This window comes from Amphiura filiformis, chromosome 11 (genome assembly GCF_039555335.1).
Source record: "Amphiura filiformis chromosome 11, Afil_fr2py, whole genome shotgun sequence".
Lineage (NCBI taxonomy): Eukaryota > Metazoa > Echinodermata > Ophiuroidea > Amphilepidida > Amphiuridae > Amphiura > Amphiura filiformis.
The window spans coordinates 57,307,585-57,320,384 of NC_092638.1; the positions used below are offsets into that span (position 1 = coordinate 57,307,585).

General features: G+C 35.1%; 1 protein-coding gene across 1 annotated transcript in view; it reads right to left on the reverse strand.

Annotated features, from left to right (window-relative positions):
• Positions 1 to 5,552: 5,552 nt before the first annotated feature.
• The window catches only part of LOC140163804 (uncharacterized), a 32,483-nt gene continuing 25,235 nt past the window's right edge, over positions 5,553 to 12,800 (reverse strand). The window contains exons 7-11 of the mRNA XM_072187120.1: positions 11,680 to 11,808; positions 10,625 to 10,794; positions 7,739 to 7,880; positions 6,889 to 7,029; positions 5,553 to 5,752 (exon numbers count right to left, since the gene is read on the reverse strand). Of these exons, the coding sequence (XP_072043221.1) occupies positions 5,553 to 5,752; positions 6,889 to 7,029; positions 7,739 to 7,880; positions 10,625 to 10,794; positions 11,680 to 11,808 (782 nt within the window). The remainder of the gene's footprint in view (positions 5,753 to 6,888; positions 7,030 to 7,738; positions 7,881 to 10,624; positions 10,795 to 11,679; positions 11,809 to 12,800) is intronic.

Sequence of the window (12,800 nt, forward strand, 5' to 3'; positions counted from 1 at the left end):
CGTAACAAAAAATATGTTTTCTTTCTTCGATAAATATTAACTGGAGGTCAGCTCATGTCCATATATGCGAAAAAATCCGGATAAAACAGCTTTTGCGACCGTGTAACCTCCAAAACGCATAAAAAATGTAAAGAGCCCAATACGTAACAAAAAATATGTTTTCTTTCTTCGATAAATATTAACTGGAGGTCAGCTCATGTCCATATATGCGAAAAAATCCGGATAAAACAGCTTTACCGACAGTGTAACCTGCAAAACACATAAAAAATGTATAGAGCCCAATACGTAACAAAAAATTAGACCCACTCGAATTGTTTTCTTTCTTCGATAAATATTAACCGGAGGTCAAGTCATGTCCATATATGCGAAAAAATCCGGATAAAAGAGCTTTTCCGACAGTGTAACCTCCAAAACACATAAAAAATGTATAGAGCCCAATACGTAACAAAAATCTAGACCCACTCGAATTGTTTTTCTTTCTTCGATAAATATTAACCGGAGGTCAAGTCATTTCCATATATGCGAAAAAATCCGGATAAAAGAGCTTTTCCGACAGTGTAACCTCCAAAACGCATAAAAAATGTATAGAGCCCAATACGTAACAAAAAAAATCCAGCCGAAAAACACTGACAAATATTTTGTTCTAAAAATACTCAAAATGACTCTAGAAAGAGTCACTCAAAATGAGTTACTGGGTCAATATAAAGTAATTCTATAACAAAAACACGCACTAATAACCATAATTTGCTTTAAAAATAACCAGAGCCCAATACGTAACACTGAGAAAAATTCTATCTAAAGAAAAAAAACACTGTCAATTTTTTTTTCTAGAAGACTCAAAATGACTCAAAATGAGTTACTGAGTCAATATAAAGTAATTCTATAACAAAAACATGCACCTAATAACCATAATCAGCTTTGTTCTAGAATTATTCAAAATGACTCAAAATGAGTTACCGGGTCAATATAAAGTAAGTTTATAGCAAACAAAAAATGCAACTAATCACCACAATAACCAGAGACCAATACGTAACAAAAAAGTCTAGAGAAAAAACACTGTAAAAAATTTTTTCTAGAAAGACTCAAAATGACTCAAAAGGATTTACTGAGTCAATATAAAGTAATTCTATAACAAAAGCATGCACCTAAAACCTATAATTTGCTTTAAAAATAACCAGAGCCCAATACGTAACAAAAAATTCTAAGTCTAGAGAAAAAACACTGTCAAAAATTTTTTTCTAGAAAGACTCAAAATGACTCAAAAGGATTAACTGAGTCAATATAAAGTAATTCTATAACAAAAACATGCACCTAATCATGATAATGTCCTTTTAAAATAACCAGAGGCCAATACGTAACAAATAAATTCCAAGTCTAGAGATAAAACACTGTCAAATATTTTGTTCTAGAAAGACTCAAAATGAGTTACTGGGTCAATATAAAGTACTTCTATAAAAACACATGCACATAATATCCATAATTTGCTTGAAAATCAACCGGAGCCCAATACGTAACAAAAAAATGTATAGAGCCCAATACGTAACAAAAACCACTACAGAGGGAGGGAGTATGAATAAAGTAATTTTAATCAAATTTTAGTTTTGTTACGTATTGGGCGGATGAATTATTTTTGCCACTTTTTGTTCTAGGTAGAAGAGGTTGAGCCCAATACGTATCAAATTGATACGTACTTGGATTTTGTTACGTATTGGGCTCTTACAGACGGGCACTAAAGTAATATTCAGATTTCCTTTGACAGCATATAACCATCGCGTATACGCACGCGACGTCAAGCGCGTGCATTGGACCTTGTGCAAAATAATACGCGCTGGACGGCTAGCAGTACGCTTAATTTGTAAAAGGAAATCTGAATATTACTTTACTTGTAAGTTTACAAAGTACTAATGCAATAAAAACAAATTAGTTTGATCTTTCGATTGACCATTGATGCTTAGTCGATCCTTATTATTTATGTAATCAATTAATTTACTATTATTAATTGTGATAAAATAGTAATTTGTGCCTGTAGGGATATTGACCAATATAAATTTAACGTTATCTCTGATTAATTAGTTGATAGTTCATTAATAACAAGCATTGAAGCAGCATCAACGGTCGATCCAAAGATCGAACATATTTGTTTCTGGTGCCTATATAACAAGCAACTTTACAAGCAGTCGTGTGTTCCGTCAACAGAAAGTCGAGATAAATTGAGATTTAGCTCACTCAGACTTGACCCAGACTCTTGTGTCTGCACGATAAGTAACACCTGCTTAATGCTCTGCATGCTAGCCATAAGCTTCAACACAAAAAGTCCACTGCAAGTTTTGTGATATTTTGTCGAAATATCAAGAGCTATCTTAAGAACCACTGAACCAATACTATGCTTCTTTGTACTCATTTTAATGCATTTTTCATGCTGATTCTAAATATGGTCATGAAAATTTACAATTCTGAAATTTTTGAATTTTGAATATTTTTTGGAAACTTGTCGTCTGCAGTCGCCCATGTGGAAAGAGTTAACACTATTGTTATCTTGTTAAACAATTCCTGGTCATGAAATGGTCATAAAATTCCTGGCCTCTGTAGCTGTAATACCCCTGGCAGGGCAATACACTTAATTTATATTCATTTTTTGTTGGGGAATACTAGTATATGAAATTGTCAAAATAATATAGTAAAGGACACTTTCATTCATGCATGGAAGAATTTTGTAAAGGAAAAGACAGGATTTTTTTCTTTTATTATTATTTATTTTTGTAATGCAGTCTTCTCAAGTGCAACAAGTTACTATCATGGAGGTATATAAATAAATTTATTTATTTATATACCTCCATGATTACATGTAGTCTTAGTTTAGAACTGAATGCCCAAATTCACATAAGGATATCTGGCAACTCTGATAAAATGATCACAAGCTTGGCAAATTATTTCTATCTGATAATATCATGTACTATAGTGAAGAAAAGTGAAGGCAAATCAGTGCATAGACTTGAAAGTAAATTTGCTTATTAAATTTTTTGGAAACACTGCATTTGACATTTGCAATCCTGAGCTTATTGTTGAATGCGATAAGGCCTGCTACATCAATATACAGGAGTATAAGCCAAGTGATAATATCATTTAGTTTTGGACCATTAAAAAGTAGTCATGGATTCTGGCAACACTTTAAATATCAAAAGAGAAACTGAATTTATTTGATTGTTTAATATCTGGTAAATCATGCACAAACTAAAAGATATGTATAGTACTACGAAATCATAGAGAAAAGCAATTATGTTAAATCATGGATCCCCTTCCAGCTTTGTCCAGGGTTCATGGTCAAATATTGTGCTTTTTCAAGAAATCTGTTATTTTCTAGCAACACTATCGTGACATTTTTGCTGATATTAATCCTCAAGCCATTTTTATCAATTTTGAATGGGGCATGGTCTGTTTTGTTAAGGGATGGGGTATGAGCGTTTGGACAGTATTTATTGTGGGTCATTAGAGCACATCAGGCATATCATTAAATTGCATTCTGAATACGAAGAATTTACTTCTGATATCAAATAATTTAGATTTTTTGAAATTCGCAATGTAATACACATTTTATGGCAAATGATTAAAAATTGACATTTTTGATATTTAACAGTACTCGAAGAAAACTTTATGAATCTGATGATATGTACTTAAAGTGTATGTAGGTGTGATAAAAAGCCGACGATCAATTGAAAATTTCGACCTTTCTTATTGAAGATATGGATTTTTTTCCCCAAAACACAAAAAAATTAGGTCTTTTGGAAAAAAATCCATATCTTCAATATGAAAGGTCAAAATTGTCAATTGATTGTCGGCTTTTCCTCCCAGCTACATACACTTTAAGAATATATCATTAGATTTATAAAATTAACTTCGAGGACTGTTATATATCAACAATGTGAAAAATATCAAATTTTAATAATTTGTCATAAAATTTGTATTGTATCGTGAATTTCAAAAATGAAAATTATTTGATATCAGAAAGACATTCTTCATATTCAGAATGCAATTCAATATGTCTGATGTGCTCCCATGTCCCACAAAAATCCCTTAACAACCAACAGACCAGTGAAACAGCCTTATATACAAAGGCCTGTGAAGGCAGAATTCTCAAAATTGCCAAAATGGATGCGCTGAATCCTCGAAAAATATGCAATTGTGAAGGACCAGATATATCTCCCGTCAAATGGTTCAGTCGGGAATAAGTTCAACTTCTGACACGGTCCTTTCAAATTGAATATTTGAGCTGCCTTTCCGTTGACCACGACACTGAAAGAAGAAAACGTATGATAAATAATTTGTTTTTAGTTTTCAAGAATTATTGTAAAATTTAACCAATTGTTACAATGTTCAAAGAGCTTTGAAAATGATAAACATGTTATCAGAGCTTTGATAATTAATTTCTTTACCCTGTGCGTCTGTACAATAATGTTACAACATTTGTATTGGTCCTGTCAAAATGACCAGTCAAACTTTGCATAAAAACAGTTACAACATTAAGTTAGAAACCCATTTTGTTGATGATAATTAACAGAGTATTAATCTCAAAACGTATAGCAATGGTATATTTACACTTCATGTCTACATTGTATATGGTCCTGCGTCATATACTGGGGGACCCAAAAAGGTGGGTTTGTTACATTTTGATATGCATTATGCATTTCAAAACACTGTCTCTTGAGTATTCCTTCACTTAGAAGATTCAATTTTATAGTCTTAAATTGAGGCTAATTTATTCTATATTACTCATGTTTTTATCCTGTTTAACAATAACTTTTATTCATTTTTTATGACGGTTGTCGTGAAATGTGCCAAGGGTGGTTGTGGATTAGGGGGGGGGGGAGGCGGATTAAGGTGAGTGACTCATATCTTAAATTAGATCTAAAACCCCATTAAAACTTTGAATCTAGTGTCAAAAATGTCTAAATGAACTCCCAGAAATCTAAACCAAGTAAATAAATACAAAAGGTCATTTAGAGTAAAAAGACTAATACTTGCTCATAATGATTGTAAATGTGGAAAAAAGAGGGAGTTAAATACCCCCTACTTTGTGATTGTTTTTGTCCGTACTCTCTCATTTTTAACCGATTTTCATAAGAAAGGTGTCAAAATGCTCAGGAGAATAAACCACTTAAAACGAGAGGTGTAGGTAAAATGTTTGAAACACTTCACTTTTTTACTATGTAACACAAAGGTACCCCAGGTTATGACACAGGACCATATATGTCATGTAATAGTTCTACTATGTTACAAATGTACCATGATTACCTGTAGTAATAATTTTCCAGTAGCTGACGATGGATGAGTATAGGCGTACCACAAGACACATCCTAGGACCACCAATACAAGTACAATACTTACAACGATGCCTATAATAGGACCTGATCCTATTCTGCGCAATGAATGAGGTATTGGTCCACCTGTCGTGTCTATTACAAAATAAAATTGTGTTAATTCATGACTTGTTATTGGCATTTTAAGGGGAAAAGGAAGTTTTGTTTTTTTCAACAAAGACAGAATAATGCATAATGTCAAATTGAATAATAATTAACAACAAATAGATTTAGAAACAGCCAAAAACTATACTTGCCTTTTGTAGTTGTGATAGATGGAGGTTTACCAGTACTCGTATTAGGCTGGGAAGAAGTTGTATTTTTGACTTTGGTAGTACTTGCAATAGTAGTAGTAGTAGTAAAAGTAGTAGGTATTTCTATAGCCACGGTAGTTGGAACTATTTATTCAAATAGAATACAAGGAATTAAAAAGACCGAAGTCTATATTTTGAAATTTTAGCACCAATTTTATGCAATACATATTCAAAATACATAGATACCGAAATACATGTTAATACCGCTATACGGTTTTAAAACAATGTCACTGGCATCGGAGATATCCTAATACACTTGGAAATGAGATGCTAAATATATTGGATGTATGGTACGTTGTATAAGGTCAAAGGGGTAGTAGGAAAAATTAGTTGCCACGTACATTGCCTATTGATTGACCGATTGTGCAAGAAATCTTATCCAGAACATGTTTCCAACCCAATAGAGGTTATCCACTTTACTCATGTGTGACTTCTAACAAAAGGCGCTGGTTCCCGTAGTATTCCTCATTCAAACTAATTCAATGCATGACCTCGGAGTTACCTGCATGACTTTGGCGGGCTATTTTGAAACAGTCATGGTTGCACATGCAGGTACTTCTTTTGAAAGTCCTAAACAAGGTATAGTAGTCGCTGATAGGATATGCAGCTTATAGAACACGGATAACCTCTATTAACCAAGCTACTTTCATCCGCGCCGTGGATGTACAATTTTTTTTCTAAGCGATATAGTCTCGGAACCATGTCATGCATGTGAAGACACGGGTAGCAGTCAACCACAGCAAGGGATGGAATCAAAACTCGACCGCCGGTTGACCGTCGGTTGAACCGTGTTCCATTGTTTAGAACAATAAAAACCGGCCATAAACTGGACGAAACCGGTGGTCGAGTTTTGATTTCAGTTATATAGCGAGTCAGATTGTAAATGTTAATTAAGCCTAAATTTCAGATAGAGTATCTTTTGTGTGACAATTTTAGTGATAATATTAAATGGTAATCTATCAAGGGAGTCGGAAGTTTAATTTAGCACAAAGGTTTGGGACAAAGGATTCTGATGGGGATATTCATCCCAATTTGTCAAGGTGATGGTGAGTGGGTCATAGTGGACTCGATCCTCCAGTCCTCGAATACTCACGCACGGCCGCTCCACTGTGCTGTATTGAAGGCAACGTGAAGGATTGTGGGTAAAAAAAGGCGCCGCCATTAGAGGCCAGAAGGATTCAGGCTAGGGTCATAGTGGTGATACAATGAGTAACACGTACCATATTTGACTGCATCATGAACACAAGCTAATAAGACATCATGACTTTCATCATCACATAATACTGCCTTGTAGTAGCCATCACTATCCATTAGAATACACTGTAGGCTGGTGTTATAACTTGGTTCACCTGATAGCCAATCTGATAATAAAAACTATAACGGTTACGGGTGGATCGTCCGAAGGGTCATTAGTCCAAAAACACAAGAACTTAGTTTTATACCCTAATCTTTACCCTAACCCTTTAACCTAAGGCAAAGCGTCCAAACAAATCGCTTTTGCATAAGGGAAATCCGTTAGTCAAACCCCTTTTGCGTAACAGACATGGGAAAGTTTCAGGGATTTGAAATGAAGATTTTGCTGTACGACTTGATACAAATCCTTAAAACAAATCCTTAGCCTTCCAGCCACCCACCATCCATACCCGTATCAACCAACACAAATTTTCTTCCAAAAATATTAAGGATTTCTCTCCCGATTTCTCTTTAAGTATTTTCTAAGGGATTTCCCTTACGCAAAAGGGATTTATTTGGACGCGTCGCGTCTCCTAACACTAAACCTAATGCTAACCCTAACCTTATCCTAATCTAACATGAAATGCCCTGAACCATAACTGCACCCCTCTTCGTTATAATGACCTTGTAAACGACACACTCCCACACATCCAACCCATTCCGCACACATATAGCACTAGTATGATGTGTGTCATATAGGTTGGGGTTAGATGTTGACAATGATGCAAGAAGGGACACAACTGCTAACCAAACATAACGTGCTTTTAAATCCTATGTATATATATATACCCACACACCTGACTTCCCAATTCAATTTAATATTTATACAAAACTCACTCCAATATCCCTTATTATCAGTGCCACTCTTCCAGTATACAGTTCTTGATGGTTTGCCAATACATGTCCAAACGTCATGTGGTGGACTCATCCTGTGACACCCCACATATGTAAATTGATCTTTTCTTGACTGTCTCTGCAACTGCAACAGGTTACACCACATTACATTATATACATTAAATTATTATTAGGATTAATATCAGTTTATTCCATTTGAAACCCACAGTGGAGAAGATTTTGGAAATACAAAAAAGTTTCAGCCATTAGGCCTACAGATCCTTGGTCCAGATCCAAAAATGTTCATATCCAAAAACAGTGGAAAAGATCTCGAAGATTTCTGCATTCCAAACAAGTTCTCCTAAACGGAATAAAATTTACATTCAGCTGAATTTAAACATAAAATGCGATAAAACATCCACTTGGATCATGGATGTACGGTACCATGTACAGTTTAAATGAATAGTATGCAATGTTATCTCTTCCACATACAAGAAGATGGGATGGATTTGAAATTAACGTATTTATATTACTCATTCTCTTCCTTTTTATTTGCCGTTTCATTCTTTCTTTCTCTTTCAATGACTCATTATATCGTACCCTGGCCTGGAGGTGTCATACGTATAGCGTATAGGCCCCTACTGCTCTCTCACATACTGCAGTTACTGTCCGTTTTCCTATACACAATACACAGTGCTCTCACCATTGACGCGCGACCTTTACAAATAGTGTATGTTAGAAGTATATTGCATTTGCCTAGTTAACATCACTGTGTGAAAAATAACCGGCCAATATTTAAACTATTCTCCAAACTTCTAGCAAATATATTTCTCTAACATGACCTAAAATTACAGGTTAGATGTTCAGAAATAGTCGCACTTTCGTAGAATATGAGTGAGGGCAAAGCATAGCTAGCTCATAGCTAGCCAACTCCCCGTGTTAATTGAATGGAGATTTGACCGAAAGTATTGAGCTATATTGGTAACGGACCGCTCCGTTCTGAAGGATGCCACAAAAAAACGGTACAAGCTACATTTAAACTATTCTATGAAATTCTAGAAAATATAGTTTTGTAACATGTCCTAAATTTTTAGCTAATTTAGGCGTTTGGAAATAGTCGCACTTTTGTGTTTTAGGAAGGATATGTAAACGACAGATAACACCAAAAATATGAAGAAATTATTTCCAAACCGTGTTAAGTCAACAATCATTATGTTGCTCATTTTCAAGAATGCTGGTTAACAAAAAGCAGGCCATTGTCTCATTTCGTGAACAAAGGTCCACATACCATTGTTTCCTTGCGTTTCCTTTATAATCAGTTACCCAACTGAAGCTGTATTATAGTACATCATAGCGATACCGCACATATAAAACAGACACATGTGCACAACCAGAGAAGATACGATTTAATCAGTTGAGCTGTTTCAATGAGTGTTATCTTGGTTTAATAGCTTTTAATGGGGTTTAAGTCCTGCAAAGGTCGAGATGAATTCTACTGTAGACATGACTGCATCATGTCCAGTAGATACTAGATAGCATGTTAGACATCACACATAGTTTGGTCCTATAGTGCTATCGGTGCCCCTATAGGTAGCGATGACTCTATCGTACTCTGAACACTTTCGTTTTATGTCATTTAAAATTTTTTTAAAGCGCAGTGATTTATAGTGCGTTACGCACAGGCACAACGCCTAGACGTTGATCCACAAGCCTCAGCACACTTTACAGAGAGCACAATGCAAATGTTCATTGTTATACTCGATGTAATTTATTACATCTCCAGAGAACGATAGTATACAAATATTAACTGTCTATGAGTGTGATGGTCGAAATATAATCACGAGGTGAAAGATGGATTGTTCCATTCCACGAGCCGGAACGGCGAGTGGAATGGAACAATACATCTTTCACCGAGTGATTATATTTCGACCATTACACAAATTTAAGACAGTTAATATTTGTTTTATATCACTCATACATAAATTCTATTACTAAAATACTATTTAAGGTAGGAAATACATTTTTTCATCAACATAACACCATGTTTTGCCGTGATATACTTCACATTTTGGGATCCACCCGATAACTAAATCGGCGAGTCTAAGAGTCCGCGAACGGCTTGGCGCAGGCGCACTACGGCAGGCACTGTGACGGTAAACTAAAGACTATCACACGGAGAGGGTGATAGTAAAAATGATAAATGGTAAGCAACCAATGAACTGTCTAGAATTTATGTATGAGTGATATAAAAGAGACTATCGATACTTATCGGTGCCCCGATATCGCTATAGGACAAAACTGATCGTGGTGCCTTTAGACGTCTTATACTCGTATATAGATAATATTGTTTGAATTCACAACGTAACATTTTAATTGTTACAACTAGTACTAACCAGCTCCAGTTTTGATACACTGTAAAAAATATTTTACTCAACACTGAGTAAAAAGGTCACAGCTCAACAGTTGAGTAAAAAAATTACTCAACATTGAGTTCATTATAGGTCACAACTCAACTGTTGAGTAAAAATTACTCAACATTGAGTATTTTTTTACTCATTTGATGAGTTGTGACCTATATGAGCTCAATTTTGAGTAATTTTTTACTCAACTGTTTGTTTACCCAGGTTGGTCCGTGAGGAACACATGCTAATCCATGGAAAACCATGGACCGTTCCAAGCTCATACAAATACACAAGCCTGGATAGCCAGTGTAGGCTAATATATGCATGCTGGCCTAGATAGCTTTGATAAACAAAGCAAGAAATGGAAGAAAATAGCTAGGAAAAAGAGAAAAGAGAGAAGTGAGCTGTGACCTTTTTTCTCGGTGTTGAGTAAACTTTTTACAGTGTAGTAAAATCTGGTCACGATTTAAGCTTTCTTTATACTTGCATGCAATTGTAGGAATATATTTTGCCCGTCCGTTTCCACCACTACAAGATGTCCTTCATCGTGATCGTCACATTTATGATTTGCAGCTTGAACTGTTCCATTGAATGATGCCAAATGGAGACATTTATTGTTAACCCATGGTTGGTAATCAGTTGGGCATCCTATGTATTCTATCATCATGGTACATTGTAGTGAAAAGGAATATAATTAATATTCAATTGTCTAAAAATGTTTAGGTCTTTTGGAAAAAATGTGTATCTTCAATACGAAAGGTCAAATTTTCAAATGATGGTCGGCTTTTCCTCCCAGCTACATACACTTTACGTACATATCATTAGATTTATAAAGTTTACTTCGAGGACAGTTAAATTTCGAAAATATCAGTTTTAATAATTTGCAATAAAACTTATGATATATCGTGAATTTAAAAAAAATCAAAATTATTTGATATTAGAAGGACATTCCTCAGAATTACTCAGAATGCAATTTGATATGTCTAATGTGCTCTCAGGTCCCGCAAATACTGTGCAACGATTCAAAATTTTGACCTTTCGTATTGAAGATATGGATTTTCCCACCCAAAACATACATAAAATCACCAAAACAAATTGGTTTTTTTTGGGGAAAAATCCATGTCTTCAGTACGAAAGGACGAAATTTTCAATTGATTGTCGGCTTTTCATCCCAGCAACATACACTTTAAGTACATATCATTAGATTTATAAAGTTAACTTCGAGGAATAAATATCAATAATATCAATAATAAATAAAATGTGTATATCGCGAATTTCAAGAAATCAAACTTTTTTGATATCATAAGGATTTTCTTCGTATTTGATGCGCTCTCATGTCCCACAAAAAATACTGTCCAAACGTTCATACCCCAGTCCTTAAACTGCAAGATATTTTTTGCACATAAAGATTATGCAACCAGAGGTTTCCAGTGGTATAAAAATGGTGGACGGATGTAACGAGGCTGTGAATCACGTAATTACCCCTTTAATGATAATGAAACTGGGTGATATTGTGAGTTGTGATTATTTTTACACACGAACCTGGAAGGGGAGTACGTTCACATGCCACTATAGTTTGGACCTGATCATCCAATTCCCCCGTTTTCCATGTTCCGTTTGAATTCAGATACAAGTAATGTCCATTGGTGGCAGGTTGTCCTTCCTTCCAGTCTATGAAGAATAAATAATTAAATTTTAAATTTAGGTTACAAAAATTATGAAATTGTATAATGCTATTTTTTAGCACTTGTTTAGCTATGTTAGGTATAGCAAACAAAATTTGTCTTGATTGTTTTTTTTTTAAATATGTACAGGAAGAATAATTTTTGAACACCGTTATATGATTCGTACTGTATACCAATATATAGTTTGGCCGGTGTCCACCCCTTCTCTTATATATGTAACTTCCCGTAGTTGGAAACTGCGTTGTAACGTAAGTTGTAACTTTCTATAGACGAATCCAACGAGCCAAGTCATAGTCAGGATTTGGTCGGCCATTATTGGGTCCCCGCAGCACCAAACTGGTGTTGTGACTGCCCAATTGGGTGGATTAAAGCCGCTTAAAATTCAATGTTAGATTCTTTTGTGTTGTAAACTGTCATCATTCTTTTGTCTACGTGTAACACGGGTGATAGAATGCAGTTTAATATACCCTCCAAGGCCGCATCATTTCATATTTTAGGCGTGATGGAGCCGACGCGTCACGACGGGGACCCAGCTTTGGCTGCCATTGAGGTGTAAGAATGCGTGAAATTGGATTCGTCTATAAGCATGATAAGGCCCCATTTTTTTATATCGAAAGACAGCGCAATCATGAACAAGAACTGTCTTTAAAAGAGTATAAGTTATACAACCATGATGTTTCAAATGCCTTAGGCTCCAGCTTATTTGATTCAGGATGATCTCCTGAGCATTTTGACACCTTTTTGTTTTGTTTTGAAATCGGCCCAAACATGAGTATAGGTGCCAGCCAAAAAACTTATTCGGAGGGGGGGGGTGTCTGAAAATTGTCATTTTGCATCAAAATATATTATCCTATGCCTTATTCTATTGATGTTGGTGCTGTTTGATATTTTATTGCTGCAAAAGGCATCCGTAGGGCATCAGTATTCTTGGAAATTACCGTTGCTGTCCACATTAGGGTATGGTGGATTGGGCTTTTC